Source organism: Pristis pectinata, chromosome 18, assembly GCF_009764475.1.
Source record: "Pristis pectinata isolate sPriPec2 chromosome 18, sPriPec2.1.pri, whole genome shotgun sequence".
In the NCBI taxonomy this organism is placed as follows: domain Eukaryota; kingdom Metazoa; phylum Chordata; class Chondrichthyes; order Rhinopristiformes; family Pristidae; genus Pristis; species Pristis pectinata.
The window spans coordinates 5,718,686-5,746,213 of NC_067422.1; the positions used below are offsets into that span (position 1 = coordinate 5,718,686).

Below are 27,528 nucleotides of genomic sequence, written 5' to 3' on the forward strand. Positions count from 1 at the left end.
TGTCGTCAGTGTCTGTGAGACTGCGAGCTGCTGATGAGAAAGAGAGAACATTGGAGGAAAAAGGGCTAATAAGAATTGCAAAATAAAAATAGTTTTTAAGTTGCACTGTTCTAAAAAGATGATTCAACAAAGGTGGCACCAAAAACATTTTTTATATTTCAAAAATAAACTTTATTCGTAATATATACCCAGTGAATACAACTGGAACATGTCTTTCTCTCCATTTATTGTACATCAATCCATTCTCTTACATTGCATCAACACCACTCATGTTTCCTCTTTAAACAATATACCTGCACATTTATGTACCTCGAGAACAGCTCAAGCCATTCCAAGTGCTTTGAATGACAGTGACCATCAGTGCCCAGGAAGTGCGCACCACATTTTTTATTACCACTGATCTGGTGAGAATAATTCATTAATAACTGAGAATAACTCATTAATTCTCTCCTCTTCCATCGGGTAGAAGATACAGGAGCCTGAGGGCACGTACCACCAGACTTAAGGACAGCTTCTACCCCACTGTGATAAGACTATTGAACGGTTCCCTTATGCAATGAAATGGACTCTGTCCTCATGATCTACCTTGTTGTGACCTTGCACCTTATTGCACTGCACTGTCTCTGCAGCTGTGACACTTTACTCTGTACTGTTATTGTTTTTACCTGTACTACGTCAATGCACTCTGTACTAACCCAATGTAACTGCACTGTGTAATGAATTGACCTGTACGATTGGTGTGCAAGACAAGTTTTTCACTGTACCTCAGTACAAGTGACAATAGTAAACTAATACCAATACCTGAACTGTATATCTGAAGAGAAGACGTTCCATTAAGTCAATGTTACAATAATAAGCTGCTGTTTTAATAGAGTAAAACTGTGAACAAGAATATGCACAAATAACTTTGCATACTTTGTAAATGATTTGCCTATGGGATGCGTCGAGATTGCTGAGAGAAGCAAGGGAGGAAATTGCTCGGGAGGGCCTAGCCATAATCTTCTGAATGATTATCGATTCAGGGGAGCTGCCCAAGGTCAAGGAACTTCCAATGGCATGCCTATGTTCAGGAAAAGAGTGTAAGGGTAAATCCAGTAACTAACTTGCTGTGTTTATTCCAGAAATAGTAATCAGGGACAGAACCAGCATCACTTGGACGAGTATGGATTGATTGAGAAAAACCAGCATGGGTTTGTTTAAAGGCAAATTGAATCTAACTGACTTGATACAGTTTTTGTGATGAAGAGAGGTCTCTGAAGGATGTGCAGTTGATGTGGTATATGAACATCCAAAGTCCACCTCGTCATGGCCCTTACTCCTTGTTTGTCTGCCTGCACTGCACTTTCTCTGTAACTGCAGCACTATATTCTGCATTCTGCTTTGTTTTCCTTTTGTACTACCTCAGTGTACTTATGTATGGAGGCACGCAAACAAAAGCTTTTCACTGTATCTCGGTACATGTGACAATAATAAACCAATTACCAATTTCCAATGAGTTGAAAAAGTGGCTAAAAAGCAGACAGAACCTTGTGCAGGAAACAAACTGCTGGAGGAACTCAGCAGGTCAAGCAGCATCTGTGGTGGCAAAGGGATGGCCGACATTTCAGGTCTGAGAGTGTAGAGGGATTGCATCAGGTCTGAGAGTGTAGAGGGATTGCATCAGGTCTGAGAGTGTAGAGGGAAGACGGCCGGTGTATAGAAGTGAAAGGGATTGGAGAAACAGAGGCTGGTAGGTGATAGGTGGAAAACACATGAGGAGACAGAAAAACTATCTCGTGCTTTATAAATCGAGACTGAGAACAAGGCCAAGAAAGCTATAATGAACCTTTGTTAAAACACTGGTTTGGCCATAACTGAAACATTGTGTCCCATTCTGGACACCGCTCTAGAAAAGACGAAGAGGCTTTGGAGAGGGTGTGGAAGAAATTTACTAAGATGATTCTGCGGCTGAGAGTCTTTAGTCATATGGACAGATTGGAGGAACTGCGGTCATTCTCCTGGGAACGGAGGAGGTTGTAAGGAGATCTTTTTAAGATATCTTTATTAGTCACATGTACATCGAAACACACAGTGAAATGCATCTTTCGTGTAGAGTGTTCTGGGGGCAGCCCGCGAGTGTCGCCACGCTTCTGACGCCAACATAGCATGTCCACAACTTCCTAACCTGTACGTCTTTGGAATGTGGGAGGAAACCAGAGCACCCGGAGGAAACCCACTCAGACACGGGGAGAATGTACAAACTCCTTACAGACAGTGACTGGATTTGAACCCAGGTCGCTGGCGCTGTAAGGTGTTACGCTTTAAAGTTATGACAGGTCCTGAAAGAGAGAAACTGTTCCCATTGGCAGACGATTCAAGAACTATAGGATGAAAATGAAGGTGATTAGCTAAAGAAGCAATCATGGTGTTATGAAAATGAGTTTACAACGTAAGTAGGCAGCAGCGGAGGCTGATTCAGTTGTGTTCAGACTCAGAATTAGAATCAGGTTTATTATCACTGACATATGTCGTGGAATTTGTTCAAAAGGGAACTGGATAAATATCTGAAAGGAAAGAATTGCAGGGCCAATGGGGAGAGCAGGGAAGTGGAACTGGTTGGATCGTCCTCACACAGATCCAGGAATCCAGGACAGCGACTTGAATCAGGGAATGAGGGGTAGGTCTGAAGTGACATGGCCAAGAAAATAGGTTTGAGAAAAAGTTCCGGAGAATAGGAGCACAGTAATTAAAGAGCGGCATGTGCAACGCATTGTCGGGAACTGAGGTTTGTGCCATGAATTCTTGGCCAAACGACGGAGAACATGGGAGGAATGGAAAATGAAGACAAGGAGCTTGATCAATGTCACCGGAAGAGGAAGAGTTGGTGTTTTCCGGGGATGGAGGTGGCTTTCTGAGAGATCGGATACAGGACGAAGTGTTCTGGATTCTGACCAACTGGCCCTGATGGAAAGTTAAAAGTACAAAATTGCCGAGAGCCGTACTAGAAAATCACGTTCACAGGGAAGGAAATCTGCGATTCATATCAAACCTCCTGAACAGCAACAAACAATCTGCTGGAGGAGCTCAGCGGGTTGAGCAACATCTGTGGGGGAAAGGAATTGTCAACGTTCCGGGTCGAGACCCTGAATCAAGGTCTGTGTCTCCTGAACAGCAAGGTGCATAGAGGGGAGGATAAGGCAAAAGGTTGTGTCAGACCTGGAGATAATACTACAGAGATGACAGAAAGAAGTTTGAAAATGCAGGGGTGGAATTAATTAAAAGGAAAATTTGGAAACCAAAGGGAAGACATGCTTTAAGATTAGGGAATAAAGAATAACAAGATAATTAAGGACATAGCAGGGCCTATTAGAGACCAAACATACAACCAGTGTGCCGAGATAAATGCAGTAAGGAAAGGAGAATTAAGAGGTTCGACATCCTTGAAAATAGATTAATCACCAGACTCAAATGAACTATATCCCAGCCTGTTAAATGAAGCAAGGAAGGGATTTGCTCAGGCTCTTTCCATCACTTTTAAATCATCTCTGGCTATAGGAGAGGTGCCAGAGGGCTTGAGGACCACTAACCATTGCTTACAAAGGAAGACGGCATAAACCAAGTAATTACAGACCAGTTCGTTCAAGTTCAGTGGTGGGTAAATTATTGGAATCATTCTGAGGGAGAGTATAAACCTTCATTTAGGAAGATGTGGATTAAGCATTGATAGTGTGGATTTGTTAAGGTCAGGTTGTGCCTGACCAAATTTATTGAGTTTTTTTGAGCAGGTAACAAGGAGGACTGACTGGAGCAATATGATCAAATGAGTTGACGTGGATTTCAGCGAGGTTCCACCTAACAGGCTGGTCAATAAAGGGCCCAAGGAGACCGTCAGATCAGTTCCAACAGTGGCTCAGCGGCAGGAGGTGGTGTATAATATTTGCTGAGTGTTTTTATAACTGGCAGGACATTAATGGTGGGATTAATACAGGATCAGTGTTTGGTCCATTGCTTTCTGTTGTACATAATGACAGCATACATTTAAATTACATGATAAAGAAATTTGCAGATGATACCAAAATTGGCTGTTTGGTTGGCAGTGAAGGTGGGGAGCTTCAGACTGCACGAGGATCTAGATGGTCAGGACAGTTGGGTAGAAAAGTGGCAAATTAAATTTAGTCCAGAGAAGTGTAAGGGGAGATGCAACAAGGTGAGGAAATACACAGTACAGGAGGGATATTGAGTGTCCGCAGAGGGATAGAGGGATTCGTAGAATCCTACAACATGGAAACAGGCCCTTCAGTCCAACTGGTCCATGCCGACCAAGATGCCTATCCAAGCTGGTCCCATTTGCCAGTGTTTGGCTCATAACCTTCTACACCTTTCCTAACACATACCTGTCCAACTGGTACTGAAGTCTATCTCTACAGATCCTTGAAGGTAGCAAAAAAACAAATGCTGGAGGAACTTAGCAGGTCAGGCAGCATCGATGGAGGCAAAGGGATGATTGAAGTTTTGGATTGAGACCCTGCATCAGGATCCTTGAAGGTAGGAGGACAGCTAGTGGCTATAATGGCACACAGGACACTTTATTATCTGAGGCATATAGGAGCAGGGAGATTAAGATCGAGCTTGTTCAGCCATGGTCAAGGACTGAGTACATTTCTGGTGACTCCATCACAGGGAAGCTTTTCCCTTCGTCCTCACAACTGACTAGTTCTTCAGCCAATGTGCTTTTACCAAAGTTTTTTTTCCCATCTACCCACACTCCCGACAAATCAAGCCAAATTATCCCACCTTGGGGATGTTGCCATTAATTTCTTCCAGTGGGAACCTCCTCTCTGCATCTGAGTGATTCTCTACAGATTTTGTGTTCGGGGAAGTAGAAGTAGAACGACTTGGGGCTGGGAAATACCTGGGCACCAGTTCGGAAAGGGGCTGAAGGTTATCTGAGCAATTGCAGAATGTGATAATCAACATAATGGTCCAATAAAAATAATCCATGAAAATGATCATGCCCAAAAATACAGCTGGGGTGAAGTTTGAGTGAAGTTTGAGTGAAGTTTGAGTTTCTGCTGATTTATTTTCTGATGAGAGGCATAGGATATAGAACAGAGCAAAAATTTTTAACAATTTTTATCCCAGGAAATTCAATGGTCAGGTGGAGGTGTTCTACAGACGGTGTGGGCTTGACGCACCAAATGACTATCTCTTGTACCAGGGCTCCTTGTGAATCTTGTGCACATTGAAGTGACAGGAATTGGTTCTGAGAGTCTGTTTTAGATCATGACCGTTTGCTGTCGAAAATTTAAGTTATTTGGTGCCTTTGACATTTTTTTGGAGAGGACAATTGGAACCTTAACTTCTCCAATTGTTCAGCAACTTCCTTTTGCAATCTGAAGACATAAATTTTTGCCTTTGTCAAATTCTGGTTACACTTTAATCAGCTGCAAAACTTGATAAGGGAAATGACATTTACAGTATATAGTTAATTATAAACTGAGTTTTTGGAGTCTTGTTGAACTTTGTAATTCTTTAGAATATTTTACATGGATACCATTGATATGATCAATTGTTTCAATTTAGCTTCACTGTTCATAATAGGATGTGGCTGTGTGCAAATGGGCTGGTGTAGAATCCCACAAAATACAACAGGAATAATACTAGAAGTAGTTGATTGGTTGTAATAACTTGGAAGATCCTTGTTAAAGGGGTTCTATAAACGCCCCCTTGTTTGTTTGAGGTACCTTCTTCTAGCCATTTATAAACGCCCCCTTGTTTGTTTGAGGTACCTTCTTCTAGCCATTTTCCACGTTGATGAGAACACGTGAGTCATTTCTTGATTTGGTGACACGAAGTCAGCCACTGAGGTTTCCCAGAATGAATGGTCTTGACATCAGATTAAAGACCAGTGTGGATCTTTCAAAGTTCTTGCAACTTAGGAAACTTAGATTCAATTGGAAGATAAGGCACAAAGATGATTCCCTGTTCCAGAAAGTATAACTGGAAGGCAAGGCAATCTGATCATTCAAAGATTTTCTGCTTATATTCAAAGATGTTTCTTATTATGGAGAGTTAACTCACATCCAATAGTACCTATGTCTTTTATGCATCATTTTTGAATGGATTGTGCAAATAAATATATTCATTGTTTTGGCATGTAAAACCTGGTGTGTGTTTAATGTCCAACTTCCCGAGTGTTTGTCCTCTTCCACCAGCTGACGTGGCGCCCGAACCATTGAATGTGGGGTAAACTCGAGGAACCAGTTGGGCTTATCCTGCCCGTTATTTTGTGCACTGACCTGAGTGTGGAAGCACAGAGGGAACCTAGGTTTAATCTGACAAACTTTACTACAAGCAGTTGGTTGAATGGTGGGGCAGGCTCGAGAGGCCAGGTGGCCTACTCCTGCTCCAATTTTCTTGTGTCCTTGCAATTTCTAGTAACAGCTGGAATACAAATTAGTCCTGGGAAAAGTGTGGTGGAGGTGGAAGGAGGGAGAGCAGGGGTTTCTTAGAACATGGGAAAAAGAAGCAAGATTAAGCTCTAGCCATCTCCAGTGATCAATAAGGTAACAACTCATCCTGTGCCTTGTCCACTCCCCTGCCCCATCCCATATACATCATAATTCTCTTGCTGTCCAAAGATTGATTGATCTCAAACCTTGTATGTGTTCAAAAACTGTATCCTCTGAAACAGCGAATTCTAAGGATTTTGAATCGTTCATGCTAAAGACATTTTGCTTCATCACAACTGAATCAAATCTGAGAGTTTCCCTTTAAGATTAATCAGACTTCAGGCTTGCTTGTTTTACATTTTAGAATTCTCAGTCTAACCATGAATTGTAGAAAACATCGGTACAACAGATCTTATTGGAAGCTTTTGACGAGATGCAGAGCATGACCCCTCTACTCATTGTGGGAGTCATTCACTTGGTAATGAGATTGATCTTCGGGCTGGTCCAATCAACTGGTCATTGGGAGTCAACCAGCCTGATTAACTGCCTCTTGTCTTGCATTTATTTTTATGCCAACCATGCATATGATTACATTAATAGCAACAACACATTTTGATTTAATTTTCTAAATGTGATATTGCAAGCTTATAGGTTGTTCCCCTTTAAGAATGGCAACTCATTAATTAGCAACACTTGTCACCATTACAATGGAGTATTAGTGAGAGCCATTGTGTCCCTTCCACTGCTGCTCCTGGTGAACTGACTGGTTGATGCATGATCAAGTTTGTACAGCACAAGATGCCTTCCCTCCCTTTTCATTTGGATTTATTCCTTAAAGAAACATTCTTGGGATATGGGCATTGTTAGCAAGACCTGGTGCTTTTTGCTCAGTTTTAGTTATCTTGAGATGAGGGCCAGAGGGCCAGTTTCCTGATCCACTAGTCTGAGTGGTAATCACTCTATGAGACAGCTGTGTGCATTATTAAGGTAATATGGAGAGTGGTTAATAGTTAATCATGTTGGAATGGAAATGAAGTCACTTTTAGGCCAGACCAGGTAAGAATGAGTTTTCTATTCCAAAGATGAACTGGTTGGGTTTTTAAAAATGCTCCAATAATATTAGTTTCTTCCACTTTGTTTTAAATATAACTGCATTTAGATTCTTACATTATTGTGGTGAATTTAATTTGCATTCTTTTGGAAGAATAATCTAAACTTGTTGAATTATTAGTCCAGTATTTTAAACATTACCTGCTGGAATAAAGTTTTTTTGAGAAATTTGTTTTGTTTTTAGTTTCTAAGTGAATTTTTGGAAATGTTGAAAATGTAAAATGACCTCCAAAAGTCCACCTTTTAAATTTCATCTATTATCTCTTATTCACACTTTACCAGCCTTTAACACCCTTGTTCAGCCAACCTGTATTGGCTTACTATTGTCACTTGTACTGGGGTACAGTGGAAAAGCTTGTCTTGCATACTGTTCATTCAGATCAATTTATTGCAGTGCATTGAGGTAGCACAGGATGAAAACAATTAGAGAATATTAAGTAAAGTGTCGTAGCTACAGGGAAGTGTATTGCAGGTGCAAGGTCAAAACAAGGTACATTGTGAGTCAAGAGTCCATCTCATCGTATAAGGGAATCGTTCAATAGTCTTCACTTGTGTCCTTTGATCAACTCTCGGCTTCCACTTAGATGTTTCTCTGCAAATTGTTTTGCTTCTAATTTTTCTTCTCTTGTTGATGAAAGGTCATTTATCTCCTCATAGATGCTGCCTGATCTGAGCACTTCCTGCTGCTGTTGTATTTTGCTTTTGAAGTATTTTTCAAATGTGTTAATTTGTAACCTGGGTTTTCAAACAGGTGAGTATGTTTCCCCACAGATGTAGCTTAACCTGTTGAGTGTTTCCACCATTTCTGTTTTTAGTTCAGATTTCCAGCATCTGTATATTTCTTTTTATTTCCATTGTTTTTTTCATTGAAATTTAAAAAAAAATATTAACTGCACAAAAAGCCCAACTTTTTAAAGTGTTATGTGGTGGTACCCACAAGATACAATGGCATACACCAGGAGGCAATGAAGCTGCAGCCAATGTTTTGATGCTGATGTGATTGACTGTTTATTGCTGATACTGTGTCTACGTTCTACTCTCGTTGCAGTAAGACACTACCACATCATTAACACATGGATATCGTAAGTCCTTTTTTTTAAACTTCCAAGCAAACTTGTTTAAAAATCCAGAATGTCATATCCTTCACTACATGGTACTGGTGTTCTCAGCTATATAGGCTTTACTTTGAACTTTCCCTCTGTTCCCCTCTTTTCATTTGAGACTCCATAAATACTGGCTACTTGACCAACCTGTCCTTATCTGTTTTTGGTGCCAATTCTTTTCTGATTGTAGCTCTGTGAAGAGCCCTGAGACCCTTCCTTGGAGAAAAGAGTTGTATTTTTAGAGTGCCTTTTATGCTTATTTTAGGACGTGCCAAAATACTATTCGGCCTTTAAAGTGTAGTCACTGTTTGTATAATCGTAGGGAAATTAACTTGCAGATATTCTACAAACAACAGGAATGGCTGTACAATTTGTGGAAGGTGTTGTTTTGTAATCTACATGTACACTGACAAATGATTTATTCTTTTGTGCTTTTGTCATTGATAGAAATCAGTATGAAATCTTGGACCAGCAGCTCATAAGATTCTTTGTATTCAATAAGGTTGTGGCTGGACTGATCCTTGACCTGAACTCTGCTGCCTGACAACCCCATAAACACTTTACGTACCATTATCCATGTTGGCAACACAACCCAGAGGTTGAAGATTCCAAGATTTGCCAAGCCCCAAGTTCTTTCTCCCCCCGTTTTAATGCACCCAACCATTTACCCTGATGACCAGAGATATTGCCTATACTTCTCTCTCCACAGATGCTGTCTGACCCTAGTGTCGAGGTTGCTCCAGCAGGGGAAACGTCCCTGCTGCTACAGATGTGTGAACTAAGTTCTGCTCTGCGCTCCCGGGGCAGCAGAGCCGTTGGGGAGCGGGACAAGCCCTGCGTGACGGCTGAGACGTTTCCTTCCGCACTAGCGATGGGGATCCCAGGCGCAGGTGGGACTTCCGCCTCGGTGGCTGGACACCAGCCCCGCACGTTGACAATTTGGAGCCGGGGTTGGCTTCTACTTTTTAATATCCGAATAGGCAATGAACTTTTCACCCAGGGCATGTCTAAAGGTGCACATGCATTGCAAGGAGGGTAAAATGCGCAAGCACGGTGGCCCTCGCTGCAAATTATTGATCTGCTTTGTAGTTGCATCGCGTAATAAACAAAGACGAGCGGAATCCAACATTTAAAGTCTCCTTTGCGGAATTAGTTGCTTTATTTTGTTTTTCTCTGGAAGGGGCTTTTCTATTCGCTGTTGCCATGGGCTCAATGTTACGACCGCATTGATTGGCTCTGGGCTCCTACCGCCAATCTCCAAGACTTCCATCTATTTGATTTAAAGCCTGAACTAATAAACTACTGGGGAATCCAACGGCCTGAATCTCACTTTAACATTATTTGTTGCTGTTGTTATTATTGAGAGCAGATTGCAACGGCGGAAACTACTCCATTCTTTTTCCACTCTGCACTCACTACCTCCGGTTGGAGACAAAAAGTAACCAATAGCGAAATACACACAGCTTTGTCGCCTTAGAGAGACAAGTTTCCGCTTCGATGCAAAATTTGCTAATGATGTATAATTCAGATCACAAATAAAATCAATTTTTATTTTGCACGTTTTTAAAAAAAAAGTACAAAGGAACCATATCGTTCTGCACGAAGAAAAAAGGCAGGGTAAAATATTGCAGCTGTTTTTGTATTATATTGCTTCGATTGCAAACACTCCTGTAGCTTTGCAGCAGCGCGGGCGCGCTCCCGGGGCCGCGGCGGCGCGCACCGGGCGGGAGGGAACCTGCAAGGGGGGGGGGAGGAGGAGGAGGAGGACAGGGAGGCGGTCACGTGACCAGTTGACTGGTTGACAAAAATGGCGGCGATCCCCGAATACAACATGGATGCCGGAAGATCGGAGTGAAGCAGGAGGCGAGAGAGGAGGGAGGGGGGGAGGAGAGAGAGAGTGAGGGAGAGGAGGAAAATAATAATAATAGTCCGAGTGCGCGGGGCTCGGCGCCTCACTCCCGCCCGCCGGCCGGCCGCGGAGGGGAGCAGGCGGACTCTTGTGGAAAAAAATAATAATAAATCCCAACATTTTGTGGCGGGGGTGGGGGAGGGTCCCCGCTGAGGGGGGCGACAGAGTGAGGAGGGCCGGGGGGCTGGGGGACTGAAGCCGACTGAAGTGTGGGGTGGGGGGGGGGTGAGAACGCCATGAGAGGGAGGAGAGGTAGGCCGCCCAAGACGCTCGATGCATCGCCGGCCGCAGGTGGCGGCGGGCCGGCGGGTAGCCTGAGGTATCGGGCCGCCGGGACGGGCAGGGGCAGGGGAGCGGACAGGAGGGGCAATCACTCGTCGGCCGAAGCTGGCGGTAGAGGGAGTCGCACCCCGAGAGGGGGCAAGACGGCCACCCGGGGCAGGGCCCGGGCGGCGGTGCAGCAGCAGCGGCAGGGCGGCAGGTCCCGCAGGCTGACCGTCAACAAAGTGATCTACGACGACCACGAGAGCGAGGAGGAAGACGAGAGCCTGGTGTCGGAGGAGGACGAGGACGACGACGACGAGGACGAGCGAGAGAAGGAGGACGAGGACGAGCAGGATTCGGATTACCACCAGGCCAGCGAGGAGGAGGAAGAGGAGGAAGACGACGATGATGCGAGTTATTGCACAGAGAGCAGCTTCAGGAGTCACAGCACTTACAGCAGTACTCCAGGTAATACATCGAAACACAGGCAGCAGCTATCCTTCCATCCAAAAGATATTGTTAGATCATCAGCTTAACGCCAGGGTCGGCTGCATTGTTTGAAAGTAGCACTTGTACACGCAAAACTCATCAGACTCCTCTGGAACCATGTATGCAACAGTTGCCATTAAGTGACATTTACAAAAGTATGGCAAGTTTTATTTCGTTGGAAAATTTAATCCAACCTAAGCTGTCATGCTGATCAGAAATTGAATGGGTTTGATCATAGAGGGTAGCTTGTTCTAGCACTGTTGAATGGTTGGGATGTGCCCAAAATAATGCACACTGCCAACTTGTCTTGCTGTACACCTGCTGCAGAGTTGTTGGAAAGTGGTGGGCGAGGAAAATAACTTCAGAGTGACAACCCTGACAGGCCAGGTGTTTCTGACATCTGGGAAAGGAAGAATACTGAAATATGTTTTTTGTTTTATCTTGACAGTTTTAAAATTGAGTTTGTATTTCTTTAGTTGCAGTTATTTGTTAAAATTTAAAGGAATGAATGAAAAATTGGAAATTTTGAAATAAAAACTTGGAAATGTATAACAATATAGGAAAGCATGGTAATATGTTTTACTTTATCAGGAGAAAGACACTTTTGATGTTTTAAGTCAGAACTATTCAATCAGGATAGTTTTGATGGAGTTTCTCCAAATGAAATGTTAATCTCTGTTTAATATAAAGATTTTAATAAGTTGGTGATAAGGAGCAAAGCAAGATCTTAATTATTGGCATAGTTATTAAAACATTTTTTTGGAATGTTGAATTGTCATGGGGTATGGAATTAAATTAAAAAAACTTGAATTTTGAAATTGCGTTCAGATTCTCTAAGTATAATGCCAAAGATAGTTATTTTCAAATATCTTGCATCATGCTTTTTATATTAAAAAATCTGCTATTTATGCATGAATGTTTGGAAATGAAAGTTCAAACTTGATTCATAAATGATAGTCAAAGTACAGTTTCAAACAATTTTGTTATTAATACGGTAAAACTTGCAAATAATAACTTGTAGCTTTTCAAACTACAAACTTTATTTCCCCCATTTTCTTAGCTATATAAAAGGTAAGTTGGTTCTGACTTGAGAATCATTCTAATGCTATCAAAATAGGTCACGGTATGTTTTCCCTTTTATCCATGTACCACAACTACTTGTGGAAGTGGTTGAACTATATGTTCATTTTGGAATTACAGTTTTCAATACTGCATTTTACATTCTGGATTGTGGAGATCAACTTTATTTGGCAATATTCTAATATTTTTAGTTGCTAATATTCTCCTTTGCGATTCTGGGTTCTTGTCTGCATTTAAATAGTATTGGCTTCAGCACTTGTCCTTTTCCATAATCTTTGCCTTCAGGTGATGTACAACTTGATACTGTGTTTGAAGCTGGGTTAAATTGCCTTTCTTGCATTCAGTCACCAAAAAATATGCAAGTCCTTCCTCTAGAGCATGCCTGCTTTTCCACGGTGCTCACTTCATGCAACTGAAACCCAAATCTGTGCTAAAATCACCCCGGGATTCACTTCTTTGATGTTCTCTTCCCTAGCATGCTCTCCTTCACAAATATTAACTAATTCAACACTTAGCCCAGGTCCTCTACTAGGGAGAGTTTTGTATACCCATTACCACTTTGCTTGCTAAGTGCATCCCTGTAACCCACTACTTTGACTTTAAGTAGCTTAATTATTTTTAAAACCCATAATTTTATCTCTACATGACTGGGTTTCTCCAGATTTTTTATGTCCCAGGTGCAGCCTATGTATCACTGCTGCTTTATTTGTATGTCTTCTGCTTATTTCCCAGCCACAACACATTTCCTCTTTGGAACATTCTTTTAGAAACTTCTTATCTTTCTTTCAAAAGCATATCTCTATTTGTATTTTGGGGGCCTGTGTCTCTCTCCCCTGCCACCCACCTCCAAAACTCCTCCTTCCGACGCTCTCTCTCCTCTCACCCAACCACCCTAATGTTCATCGACATTCTTCTGAAGCACTGAATTTCTCTAAGGTAGGTTTGCAATGAAATTGCAGCCATTTGTATGGTCTTGCTTTGTAGGAAAAAGTTAGTGTCAAAATTTTCAAAGTTTCATTCTCCTCATTACTCATGGTCAAATTATAATCGTCTGTATCTGGAAGAAATTACTGTTCTCTTATTTTCCATCCACCTATGGAGCTAGTGAGAATTTCAAAGATTTCTTGACAAATGTTTGTTAATTATCGGTAGTCCAAACTACCTGACCATCAATTCTATTCAGCACTGACTTAACAAAACTTTCAAAATGTGTAGTGGTTGCTGCCTCCTGCTTGTTTAACAAACAGCGTATCTCTAATATGTTTATGAATTGACAATAGAGTATTAATACCAAAATTGATTGAATCCATGATTCTGCAATTTTAAAAATAACATCACTATAGAGATGCAGCTGTATAACCAAGTCAACTGGTCAGTTAATTTCTGTCAACAATGCTTTAGATGATGTTCTTTTAAAGTAGCATTGTAGCATAGTTAAAATTAAGATAACAGTTCTAAACTAACTATATTCATAGTAACTTCTGCAGTTAAAAATGTTGGGGTAGGTGGGTGTGCGTTGGATAGTTGGGATGGAGGAAATGAAGAGATAATTGACTGTTACTAAATACTTCATTGGCAATTGTTGACTTTCAAAGAACGCTTGTGTTTTTGGATGGAGAAAATTTGATTTCTGTAAAACTTGAAAATATTGGACTGGAAAAAGGGAACTTCAATAAGTTGTCAAGCATACATCTTAAATCATTTTAGTTATTGTTAGCTAAATTTATTTCACATGGACAGATATGGAACACACTTTGGATTGCTGTTTGAGGAAAATTTTTGTTTTTATTTTACAATAAATCTGCATGTTAATTTTGCGGATTTTTTTTCTTGAGTTATGTTTTCTGACCCAACAGAAAGCTGCTTCATGGTCCAAGTCACCAATCAGGCTGCATAGCTATTAATTGAAATAATGCTTTTTCCTTGTACCAGTCCAGATCACTAACTTAGAAAAGGCAATTGCAACAAAATACTATTCTTCATATTTTGAACAAGGTTTTATAATGGAAACTGATCTACCAGTTCTGTAAAGGAACTCTAAGTGTAGGATCTTGCACCATTTTGCTAATTGATATGAGCAAAGGTTTTAACAAGTAATATGTGCATTCAAAAATCAGTGGAAAGTTTGACTGTTCATTGAGTAAATGTTTATAATACAAGCAGGAATAGATCTGGACATTGTGTCTGAGTTGGATTTACAACATTAGAATTAGTAGCTGTACCAAGTACTCATATGTCCTGCCTTTTGTGTGAAACATTCATCACTGATGAAACCTCACTTTTGATAATTCTATGTTGATCTGATTTCTTCTTGATAAAGGGGTGAAGGGTCTGTTGGGTTGAGGGTGGGGCAATTACTACTGAGACTTGAACTAGATAATAGTTAATTGTTGGGCGTGTCAAGGCTTGTAGCCAATTTGTGCAAAGCAAAGTGCTCCAGATAAGTGACCAGTTAATTTGTTCTAGCAGTGCTGGTTGAGGGATGATTGTTGGCAAGGGCATTGGGAGAACTTTCTACCCTTTGAATAGTGCTGTTGGATTTTGATTTACATATGCTTGAGTGTGACGTTTCTTTTGAAATATGTTACCCTTGAGTGGAGGCTTTCTCAATACTGCATTAGTACTCTGTTCAAATTTTATGCTCAGCTCTGTTTGTTCTGCTATAGTGTATTTACTCCTGCTTTTGAGAAAGGGTGTTACAGTGTAGTTGATTACTTTAAGCATCTGGATTATATCACTGGTAAATTAACCTTGTGGTATGTTTGTCAGTTATGCATATACTTAAAAAAAACAAACTGAGGGAACCTATTATCTGATCCTATTTCCAAGCAGAATGCTTGGTTCCCTAAACCAAGCAGAATGCCATTGTATTTGAGTTGAGGATGTGTTCTCCTCATTGATTTGTGGAGGATGTGGATATATATTTTTTTAAAAAATGTTAAAAGATTTTTTTTAAAGAAGACAATTTGTTTTAATGATGGTTGAAGGAGAAATATCGGCTTAATTGAGAGAAATTCTCTGCTTTCGTTCGAATAGTCCAAAAGATCTTTTCTTCTTAAATAATCCCTTGGGATCAAGGATGACTTGCTTCCATTCTGGTTTTGTGGGTGCTGAGATGGTTAATGAAAGCAATGGAGGAACTGCAGATTCATCCACAGATGGGGGCACTCCGAGTATGCGCAAACACAGCATCAAGTGGGCTGCTACACTTCAGAAAGGATCTTTTCCATCTGTCTGAGAGGGCAGGAGGTGTCTTGCAATAATGCCCTAGCAAAAGGCAACATCTTATCAGTAGCACAGTAAAGCCTTAGCCAAAATCATGTGCTCATGTCTTTGGACTGTGGCTTGGGCTTGTCACTCTCAGACTTGGGTGTGTGGCTTCAAGATTGACAACTGCTTGTCTAAAATGTTATCTTCTATAGAAGTATGCTGCTAAAGAATTGTTAAAATTATAGAAGGCAAAGCAACATTTTTCCCAAATTTTTCTATTGGTAAGCTATGCAGTTAAAGTTGTTGAATTTACTCTCTTAAATACTGTAAACTTGCACAAATGAAATCTCCAAATTATGCATTACTTGTAAATAGTTGAGAATGTTTCTAATGACTCCTATCCATCTTGATCCTTGATCCTACCTCCTTAACCTGGAGTTAAATAGTTACCTGACCATGAGTTTTTCCCATTCAGAATGTTATGCTGGTAATATTTCTGTGGACAATCTTGGTTAGACTGATGCAAACAATTGGTTAAGGGGTCTTTTGAAGGAAGAAGAGGGACAAAATGCTATGACCCCATCCCAGTTTTTTTTAATGCACTTACTGTGTGAGTAATAGAATTGAAAGCATCCTCCCTTCACCACACCATAACCACTGCAAAGCGCAATAAAACAACTTGGAATAACTTTTAATCATTTTTTTTCCCTGCACTTAGGGGGAAAAGCTTATTATGGGTGATATTAGGGGCAAATTGTGTATGTCACGTTAGGACTTTTGGTATGTTATCTTCATATTATAAATGTTCACGATGGCAGTATGACTGCTGACAACACAGTTTAATATAACACCGTTAATAGTACAGTAGTGAATTTGTTTGGATGTAGTACATTGTTTTTTGACAAAACGTGAAAATGAAGTGCTGCATCATGAATTGGTAGGAAATGGTTTTCATTTGCACTTTGTCTTTCACTATATGGTGTATTTTTTTGTCTGAGCTAGGAGTAATAGTTTGAGGTAAAGTTAGCTTTCCACAGTAGGGTTGGGAATTTTGGGGAGCTGATAATGCAGCTCTGAATTAAACAACAAGAGGCTATATGTGAGCTTTGTCGAGGGGAACAAGATTTAATTGAAGACCTAAAATTAGCAAGGAAGGTCAGTATGAAGCTGAAAGCATAAAATCTTTGTTTAGATGCAAATCAACTGAAGTAATTTGAGAAAAGCCTTCAATTGTGTATATATAAAAAGAAGTTACTCTTTGAGATTTACTTTTATGTAAATAAAAATTCCTAATCATTTAGCTTGTTGACCCAGATGATGAAATAAAAAAGATCCATTGTGTGGAATTTAGCAATGTAATACAATACAAGAGGGCATGGCTTTAAAGTAATGGGTGGGAAGTTCAAGGGAGATATCAGAGGAAGGTTTTTTAACCAGAGAGTGGTTGGGGCATGGAATGCACTGCCTCGGGTGGTGCTGGAGGCAGGTATGCTGGTCAAATTCAAGAGATTACTAGATAAGCATATGGAGGAATTTAAAATAGAGGCATATGTGGGAGGAAGGGGTTAGATAGTCTTAGGTGAGGTTTAAAGGTTGGCACAACATTGTGGGCCGAAGGGCCTGTATTGTGCTGTATTGTTCTATGGTTAATTACTGATTCCAAAATATTATTGGTTTTATGCCATAAATTTGGTCATGGTTTCTGGTTTTGAAGTTGAGCATTTTATGATTAAGATTTGTGAGAATTATACTTCGAGTTTTAAGTTTTGGTTCATGTGAAAAGACACTTCTGAGTGCATAATTAACCAAACTGCAATTAAAGTGAGCAATTTTAGGAAAGAAAAATGTCAGAACTGGAATAACAATGAACACATTTTTACATTTCAGAGTCCAGTAGTGATTGGTATGGTTTAGTGAGAAAGAAGTTCACTGCTTTTCCTCATTCTGATGCCTTTGACCTTAAATCAGGCATCACACATTACTAGAATTGTGAATTATATGCCTATATTTGTTGTGGCTTTAAGAAATTAGCTGGAAGACTCAGGTGTAATTTTTTTTTGTATACGGGTTAGAACTGTAGAAGCATTGCGCTTAAGCAATTGATAGAACTTCTTTTGGTTGAGAATTTGAATGTTGATAATTGTGTTGGTATAGTTGGTAGGTGTCCAAAATGACTTCCTGCGAGCTCCAAGGGCTTGGGGTCATTATTTGAAAGCAATAAAATTTCATGTGATTTGCTAAATTAATTGATTACAATTCTGTAGAATGAAATGAGAAGTATGTTTTCTGTAAGATGGAAGAAATGCAGATACTAGGAGCAGCTTTGTATTTGAAGAGTGACCCCACTCGCGCAAACAACTTGCAGAAAAAGAATTAAAATAATTCAAGTTAAACTTGTTCTTGATTTTGGACATGATTTTGTTTAAACAATACTGGTAACTATTTGGCAGAGATGATTGGGAGGCTGATGGAGTGAGTTAGCAGAAGCAATGTGCATAAAATGGCAGATATATAGGTGCCTCAGATTGATGAGTAATATTTGAGTGTGCTTACTGTTCATATTTTTTTAAAAATTCTTCCTTTTGTCAAGTTTTATTCCAAGCATATGAATGAAAAGATTGTTCTTGAAGAATCCATACTGAAAATCAAAATAAAACATCATCAGTCAGTGACCTGTTGAAAGAAAAGCAGAAGACTTCTGTATGGTTAGGGGTGAACAGCGTAGGAGGGCCCCTTAAATATCTCCAGGATGCGGACTTAATGTGGCTCAAATTCGGAATTTGTAATGAGTTGACAATGTTCTGAAGTGACAGTATCACAATATTTTGGTTACTAAAGCAAACCCATTCAATAATGGTTTTTTTCTATAACTCTGACTTGTTTTACCTGAATAATATACTTTCAAAACTTGTATTCCAATGCAATTGTGAAAATATTTGTATCCATTATTTAAGTTTTCCTTGGGTGGTTTTGTTTGAGTTTTTTTCTTTAAACAGTATAATTTGCTTTCAGTAGGAAGAACAGGCTAACTGAAAAGGCAACTGAATTGAGGGTTATAGGGAATTGGCACAGAAGAGGAGTTGAGGCTTAGGACAGATTAGCCATGATAATTTTAAATGATAGGGCAGGCTTGAGGCACCAGGTGGTCTCTCATACTTTCTTGTGTTCTTGGTGAAATACTTGATGAGGAGTATAGTGTTGAAATATAGAAGTGAGAAAAAGAGGTCACACTTCCAAAGCATTGTGTGATGGTTTGGGAGATGATGAAGTGGATAGACAAGCAAAGTCATGAAGAGCTGATGGTTTTGATACAAGAATGCAGTTTGATTCGTGCCATCAGAAAAATTACTTGCCTGTATAATCTATAAAGATGGAGAACTTGAACATTTGAGAATGAACGATTACAGTTAGTTTGACATTAGCAGAATTCAAGAACCAGTTATTTTAAAAATGTCTCTAACAGGCTGGAGGTAGTTAGTCTTGATCTTTCTGGTCCAAAAATAGGAAAGTACTTTGTCATTTAAAAGAAGAGGTATTGACAGGATTACCATGTTGTTTCAATGTGGGAGTGTGCGTCGTTTTTAGGGAACAGAAATGATCTGTTAAATTGTGCAATTCTAGTGAGCTAATGCCATTATAGATAGGAGCAATATGGGAAATGCCCTTGAGTATTTATCTACTTAATATGCCTATATTGAGTGGTTAACCTTTATAAACTCCATTTGAAATTTGCCACTGCCTGCCACTATTCTTACAGTTAACTTTAGTGACATTGTGTGTAGTTCAGTTAATTATAGTGAGCCTGCAATTTCAGCCTCACAGCTTCTGGACTGAGTAAACATACTACTGACTGGTTATGCTATTGAAACCACAATCATTTTAGGCAAGCTTGACTGCTTGTTTTGACACTACTCAAGTTGGAAAAACCTGCATCACATTCAAAGAATTGAGTTGTAGTGGCTATTTTGTCCCCATGCTCTTTTTTTCCCTTAGTTTCTCTACTTTTAGATGATTTGTATTGGGGTATTTTGCCACAGGTGATAGTTGATATTCAAATGCAGGTGTAGACCAGTTGTGACACAGACCAGTTAACAAACCTATTCTTGTACTAGTATGACCAAGTACCACAATGCCTAGCTTATGAGAGAGGTGTAGGATGTTATAACACAATTTTAATGGATTTTATTAAAGTTATGATTAATTTAGAATGATTTTTCAAGGAAATTATAATTCCATATAAATAAAAACAAAATATTTTTTTGATGCATAGAAAGGTGCAAAACTTGCATCTGATAGTGATTCATTATTGATTTTAAAATGGTGAACTGGTAATTTGTTTTAAATTATGGTTTTCATCTTAAACTTTCAGAATATTCATCACAGAATGCTGGCACCTGGTTTAGCTACCATTACCTTGCTGCTCAGAAAATTTGAAATTAGGCTTGCACTAATAAGTGATATTAAGGAAAGTATTAACTTTTTCAAGAAAAGGGTTACTGGGCCTGATATTTGTGCTTCTCACATTGCCAAAAATATTTCTGTATAGTGATGAAAGCCAATAATTAATTCCTACTAGGTTTGTGTCTCTATCTGTCTCTACCTGTCACCCACAAACCATTGTCTCCCAGTTCCACCACTCCACATCCCTCACCTGGCTCTATCTGCCCATCATCTCCCTCTTCACCTGGTTCCACCAATTGCCTGCCAGCTCCTGCCGCAGCCCTCCCTCTCACCTCTTCATACAGGCTATCTCCCTTCTACACTCTCAATCCTGATGCACGGTCTCAATCTGAAACATTGACTATCCCTTTGCCTCTACAGATGCTGCTTGACCTGGTGAGTTCCTTCAGCAGCTTTGTTTTGCTCCAGATTCCAGCATCTGCAGCTTCTCTTGTCTCAGATTTATGCACTACTTTTGCATGAGAACAGATTTGTGCTTTATTGAATTAGGCTGATATTCATGCAGCTGGAAGAATATTTCCCACAGCAGATATTATAGACTAGTGTTTTTCTGGTTAAATATATGCAAAACTCATAATTTTGTAATTGATAATCTGACCTTGGTTTACTAATAGAGTGGTTAATCATACAGGAAACAAAGTGTCTTTGAAATACGTTTTGCTACTGGATAACAAAAAAAAACTGGAAGAGCATAGGCATCCTCCTCAATAAGCAGTATTGAAAAGGATGCCTGTGCACATTAGACTACATCTGAGAAAATTTACATCAAGTCCCCTGATGTGCAAGCCAGTTATTAATTTATCTGGTTAAACTAGAGAAGGAATGCTCAAGAATAGTGATTTGATTCTGAACTAATTGCATGATCCAAAACAGTGTGGTTTGAGAGAAAAACAATATCTTGTTACGTATCACAGAAAATGACATTGCTTTCACAGTAACTAATCATTTGTTTGCCAAGGGCAGCAACACAATTCATCTGTAGTGGTGAGTGTTCTGTGATGTGATCTTCTCAAATAGTTTTTATTTTCTTCCACTCTTTCCCTCCTTCATTCCTTCTGTCTTTTTTCTCCCCTTCACCCTTGCTGACCCCCTCTCCCCATCTTCATTTGCCTCCTGATTGAATTGTAACATTTGAAAGCTTTCCTGTGTTCGTGAGCTTCTTAGGACATACTAAGTTGTCATTTGGTATTTCACATGATATTAATACATGGGTCAGACTAAATTCTTTCTGCTGATTTATTGAAATGTATTTGGAGGAGATGTGAAAAGGTTTGTTTTTATAATGACATCAGGATTAATGATATTGAAGTCCCAAAACTGTCTTGCAGTTTGACTGGTTGCATTCATAACATTGACAAAAAAGGTATTTTTTCCTCTATGCAAAGATCATTAACCATTCAAAATTTGGACACTTAAAAGAGGAGTAAACCGCTGAAAGTAAGGCATTTTAGTGAATTATTTGGTCTGTGTCATTGGTGTAATGTGCAAAAATTTTGCTTTATTTACAGAATTTTATTGAGCTCGTTTGGCTAAAGATAGTTACGCAAAGTAACATCAGTTTCTTTCTTTGTTCTGTAAACATTAATAAAAGTGGGAAAGCCATACTTATTGCTCAGCCTTGGTTGCATTCTGATAATAATTGCTTTTTTTTATAACTTGTATTGAGAGTTGAATCACAAACTGAGAGTTGGGTATTATCATAAATTAGTGAATTTCTACTGTAATATTTTACCTCACGATCTCTGGTCTAGTACCCTTACAAATGATCTGTTCAGTTTTTTTTCAGGACTAGGCATTTTGATTTGTCAATAATTCTTTCTCTCATCTGGGGTTTCTCTCTCCCCTTCCTCTCATTATTACTTGTTCAATAGGGAGAGATTTCATAGAACAGATACCTGCTTGGGCTACCTGTAGAGTTGAAGTTGACCATAATGCAATGAAAAGCTTTGATCTCTCTCATACCACTGATCTCTCTGCAAGAAATTTAATTTATGGATTTTTGTGAAGTGATGCATTTGCATTCCATTGTGTAGTGTCCACATTTTGATAAATATAGATGTATGTTTATGAATTTATTACCCAATGATATCATGATCATACCACTGGTACCTAGTGCAGGTGGAGTCTGTGTTTCTTCTGTTAGGAAGGAGGTAAGATCTGAGCTGACTAGCTTCAAATCAAATTTTTATTTGCCCTTCATTACTACTTGTTTTTGGTTCAGTGTAAGTTTTCATTTGATTAGGCTTCTGTGAAGAGCTTGCTGTATATTAGAGGTACTTTCTAAATGCAAGTAATTCTTGACTCAGTTTGAAAAGGAGATACAATAGATTGTGGCATTTATATTTGTTTTTTCTTAATATAGGTTATGACACCTACCAAGGCCCATCTTAAATATTATGTATTCTGCAATATCAAGCCTATTAGGCATTTGGCCAGACTGTCTCGCTCTTGTGGTCTCTAACCTTCCTTTTGGCTTTTCCTGGGGCTCACTGTTTGCCCATTCACTCTTAGGCCCAGGGCTCGCCTGTTTGCGCAGCTGATCTTGCAAACTACCATTCGCATCCTTGGATTGGAGCTAAGATTTGCAATTCACCAAGGAATGTGTATTAGGAAGAAACGAGATTTACTTGGTTAGAACACTTCATGGCCAAAATTTAATGGCATGATTTAAATATTTTCTAAAAAAAAGTTTATATAGTTTAAGCTGCTCCCCAGAAATGAATAAGCTCACTGATTTATGTAAAATACTGCAATTACAAAAAGTAAATAGTAATTATCTGCAATTTTCTGTCTTATCAGCAACTTGGCCACAATTTTAAAGTTCATCCATGATTTAGGTAGGACCTTAACTGTAACAAAATAATTTACAGTTATACTAAAGGTATATTATGTGTGTTTTGTAACTGCTTTGCTTTTACTTTGGCTTCTATCTGGAATGGGCAGGTGATTCCACTGATCTGCAAGAAACTTAAATTACAGACTTTTGTGAAGTGATGCATTTGTATTCCATTGTGTTGTGTCCACCTCTTGATAAACATGGATGTATGTTTATGACTTTGTTACCCAATGATATGGTCCTACCACTGGTACCCAGTGCAGGTGGAGTGTGTGTGTGTTCCATGGGAAGGAGGGAAGATTTGAGCAAACTGGCTGCTCTTGTTATCGCTTAGCAAACATTCTTAGGATTGTTTTGCTTGTCCTGGAAGAATATAAAGTCTACTGTCAGACAGTTTGAAGATCTGAGAATTTTTTTTCCCCCTTGTCTTTGAGAGGGGTTTGGAAAAGGTAATGTTTTGTAAAAGGTATGCTGACAAGTGCTGACTTTATAATGGTCATTTGTCAGAAAGCATCATAGCATTGGATGAGAGACAAAGACAATGTTCTGATGAATGTCTGTGTCATAGAATTATACAGTAAAGATACAGGCTCTTTGATGCACCTAGTCTGTGCCAACCATCGAGCAGCCGTCCAAGCTAATTATGCATCTCCTCTTGTGTCCCCGTTTCTCTCTCTTCCTCCTTTCCCCACCCCCCAATTCTTCTGATATCCACCTACACGTTGGGGTCATCCTGCAGTAGCCAATCAACCTGCTAAGTAGCCTGTCTTTGGAATATGGCTGGAACTCAGAATGGAGAATCAGCAGCAATCTCGGATTGAACCCAAGTCTCGGGAGCCGTGAGGAAATAGCGCTAAACCACTGCGCTGCCCAAATACAATGATATATTTGTACTATGGGATCTATGGGATGATGGAACAAGATACTCCAGGTTTAATGTCATTGTGGGTCATTAATTTAGCCTCTGGAGAAGACCATGTGCAAAATTTAACATTGTCTTCCTAATTTATTTGCATGTATCTCATTTTTGATGTTTCTAAGATTGGAGCAAATTGGTGTTCTTATTTAGGATTCACCGTTACAGAAGTAACATCTCCACAAAGCCCTGGTTAGTTTTTAAGTGCCGCCTATTTTTAGTAATACAGATTTTAAAGTAAGATGCAATTCTGCTGATTTACTGAATACATCCAATTTCTGATTGCATCTTATCTGATTCCATGTAATCAAAGCTTTGACCCTTTAATCTTGGGTACATGAGGTTACCAATGTCTTCAATTAGTTTGGGAGACAAAGCAGTTGAGTGCCCTCCATTCATGTAGTCCACAGACCCTCAAATTTTTACATATTGAGTAAAAGCCATATGTGGAGTAGGATCCCAACGTTCCACTGCCTTGAGGAAGAGAGAAAGCTGGGAGGAAAATTGAAGGAATCAATTTAAAAACATAGACATGTAGAAGTAGTATTATTGCCATTGGTTGCATAGCTAGGTTGGAAAGTTGCACAAATTTTAATTTTTTTTCTGCTGCATTTACAGGAAGGAGAAGGCAGACAAGGGTCCATCGGGCACGATCGCCACTATTCGAAGAGACTGACATTATTCCTCTTGATATTCCAAAATGTTCTGAGGACTTGTTGGTGCCCAGTGAACAGCTGTTGAGCATTATTGCTATTTATGAGGTGTTGAATAATTTTGGAACAGTGCTGCGACTTTCACCTTTCCGATTTGAAGACTTTTGTGCTGCAGTGGTTGGTCAAGAGCAGTGCACGTTAATTGCAGAAATGCACATTGCTTTATTGAAAGCTATTTTACGGGAAGAGGATTCCTCTAATACCACCTTTGGTCCTGCTGACTTAAAAGATAGCATCAATTCTACATTGTATCTTATAGATGGAATGACATGGCCAGAACTGGTACGGGCCTATTGTGAGAGTGACCCGGAATACCATCATGTACTACCTTATCAGGAAAAGGATGATTACCCATATGGACCAATAGAAAATAAAATCAAAGTTCTTCAATTTTTAGTGGATCAGTTCCTGACAACGAACATTGCCCGAGAGGAGTTAATGTCTGAGGGTGTAATCCAGTATGATGACCACTGTCGCGTTTGTCACAAGCTGGGTGATCTTCTCTGCTGTGAAACTTGCTCAGCAGTGTACCATTTGGAATGTGTGAAACCACCACTTGAAGAGGTGCCAGAGGATGAATGGCAGTGTGAGATATGTGTAGCACACAAAGTGCTTGGTGTTTGTGATTGTGTGCCTGAAATCCAGAAAAACAAACCATATGTTCGCCACGAGCCTATAGGATATGACAGGCACAGACGGAAATACTGGTTCCTGACGAGAAGAATTATTATGTAAGTATACTTGTTAAATTTTTGTAGTAATGGAACTCGTCCTTGCCCAATTCTGGTCATTGGAAATAGATTTCCTTAATTATGTTGGAATGAAAGAATTTTAATAATTTTGAAATGTTAATTTAGACTGAAAATGTACCCAAAATTCTTTCATGTTTTTGGCCCAAAGTGCATTTCTGCAGAACGATATTTATGTGGAGTTGCAATATGCTACTTTTGGCATTTTTGATGCATCTGGATATCAGGTTGGATGAGTAAGATGAGATTTCTTTATTAGTCACACGTACATCAAAACACACAGTGCTGGTGCTGTGATAGTGTTACTCTAACTGCTACACTACCGTACCTGTTTTGTTTTGGGATGCTATGATACTTCATTAAATGCCAAAAAAGCAGAGAATTGGGCAGCAAGGAGAAATCGCCACAGCTTGATGTGTTAATGATTTGAAGGGGATTCTTTCAAGAATCTTTTGATACAGTTTGTGTGTTTTCTGAAAAGCAGAAATCCATTTCATTCAACTTGAAAGGCTGCATTGTGGTAATTTAAGCAAGCCTTTGTCAATATGAATTGCACAGAAATAGATTTCTTTCAGCATATATCCCCAAATAAAGTTGGCCAGTTAAATTCAAAAGTTGTATCAAACCTTCTGAAAGTGTTTAGTAAAATTCATGTAACATGAAAGATGTTGTTTGATGATGAAGTTGAGACACTCGCATGTTGTGTCCAATCCAGTAGCCTTCAAGTTGCTTGCAAATTCCAGTATCCTGAGCAGCATTTTCAACCTGTAAGTCTGATCCAGTGTCTTTGTGAGGCATTGAGCTAAGATTCTTTGTGCACATTCTGGTGAATCAAGTGCCCATCTAGGATGTCTGAAGCGCAGGAAGTTATTACATTGTCCTCACCACCATGTTTTCAATCATCACTACAGAAACAAAATTAGCAGAAGTTACTCCTTGTGTGAATTACTGGGACATTGTCATAGTGTAAACTCCAATTCAGTATGAAGAATGTCTGAAACAGCTAATAGAGCTTGATCTTGATAGCTCAGAGTATTCCTTTTATAGTTGCACTTGGCTTCGCAATATTACCTTGTTTTCATTGCTTTGTTATTTTGTAACTTTTCTCTTATTCGTGAGGACTGAGGTAATCTGGTTAGGGTTGAGTTATTTTTGAAACTTTTTTGTTGTTGTCCCTTGATAGTTTTGTAATACATGTGTTCCCAAGAGATGATGATGATGATTCCCAATTAGGTACTTTTTTCACAAGCAGTTACTGTAGCCTTTGAATATGAATGTTAGGCAATATGTTTACTTTCACCTATTAGAAATTGTGGTCGGAAGAGTTAAGATTTTCGGCAGCATCTATGGGAAGAGAAATAGAATGTTTCAGATTGAAGACGTTTCATCAGAAGCGAGAGTAGACTAATCTTAAATAGCAGAGAAGGTTGAGGAGGGGCAGTGGGTGGAACAAAAGGAATTTCTGTGATAGGGTGAAATAATGTAGTTGTTGAATGACCAGTTGAACTTTTTCTGTGCAATGTGTTGCTAATGTTATGACCAGATAATGATGTATAATCTGGCCTGTGGGGACATGCCCAGTAGGGCAGAATATACAAATGAAAGAAAAAAGGAAGGGAAGAATGACAATATAATCAAGATGGCTGTGGGTACTTCCTCCTACTCTGCCTCTTATAAGCACTTCATTCTCTCAGTTCCTCAGTCTCCATCATATTTGCTCCAAATATGAGACATTCTGCACAGGTGCCTCTGAAATAGGAAGACATATGGGATACTGGCCTTCATTAGATGAGGCACTGAATACAGAAGTAGGGAGGTTTTCTCTAACTTCAAAAACCTTGTTCAGAATGGAGTACATTTGTGCAGTTCTGATTACCAAGGTATAGGATGGACGTGAGAGGGTGCAGAAGAGACTCTCCAGGAGATTGCTTGGAATGGAGCAGCTCTGTTATGAGGAGAGACTGGAGAGGCTAAGGTTATTCTCCCTAAGCTAGAGGATGTTAAGGGGGTGTGTGACCATGATTGAAGTATATAAAATTGAGGGGTATAGGAAACTTTTCCTCATATCAGAGGTAGATAAAATTGTAGGTTTAGGGTAAGGGGAAAGAGAATGAGCGGAGATCTGAGGGGTGCTTTTTTTGTACCTGGTTAAATGCTGTGAGCGATCCAGCTTTAGGAAGTATCCAGATAAGCACTTGAATTGCTCAGTCTCAGAGGAGTGAGAGGCAATGGGATTAATACAGAAGGGTGCTCACTA

At 39.5% G+C, this 27,528-nt stretch overlaps 1 protein-coding gene across 9 annotated transcripts in view; it reads left to right on the forward strand.

Moving 5' to 3' along the window:
- Positions 1-10,774: 10,774 nt before the first annotated feature.
- The window catches only part of bptf (bromodomain PHD finger transcription factor), a 148,583-nt gene continuing 131,829 nt past the window's right edge, over positions 10,775-27,528 (forward strand). For all 9 annotated transcript variants that reach the window (XM_052032810.1, XM_052032812.1, XM_052032811.1 and 6 more), the window contains exons 1-2: positions 10,775-11,285; positions 24,428-25,253. In XM_052032810.1, coding sequence (XP_051888770.1) covers positions 10,790-11,285; positions 24,428-25,253 — 1,322 coding nt within the window. In that variant the 5' untranslated portion in view covers positions 10,775-10,789. The remainder of the gene's footprint in view (positions 11,286-24,427; positions 25,254-27,528) is intronic.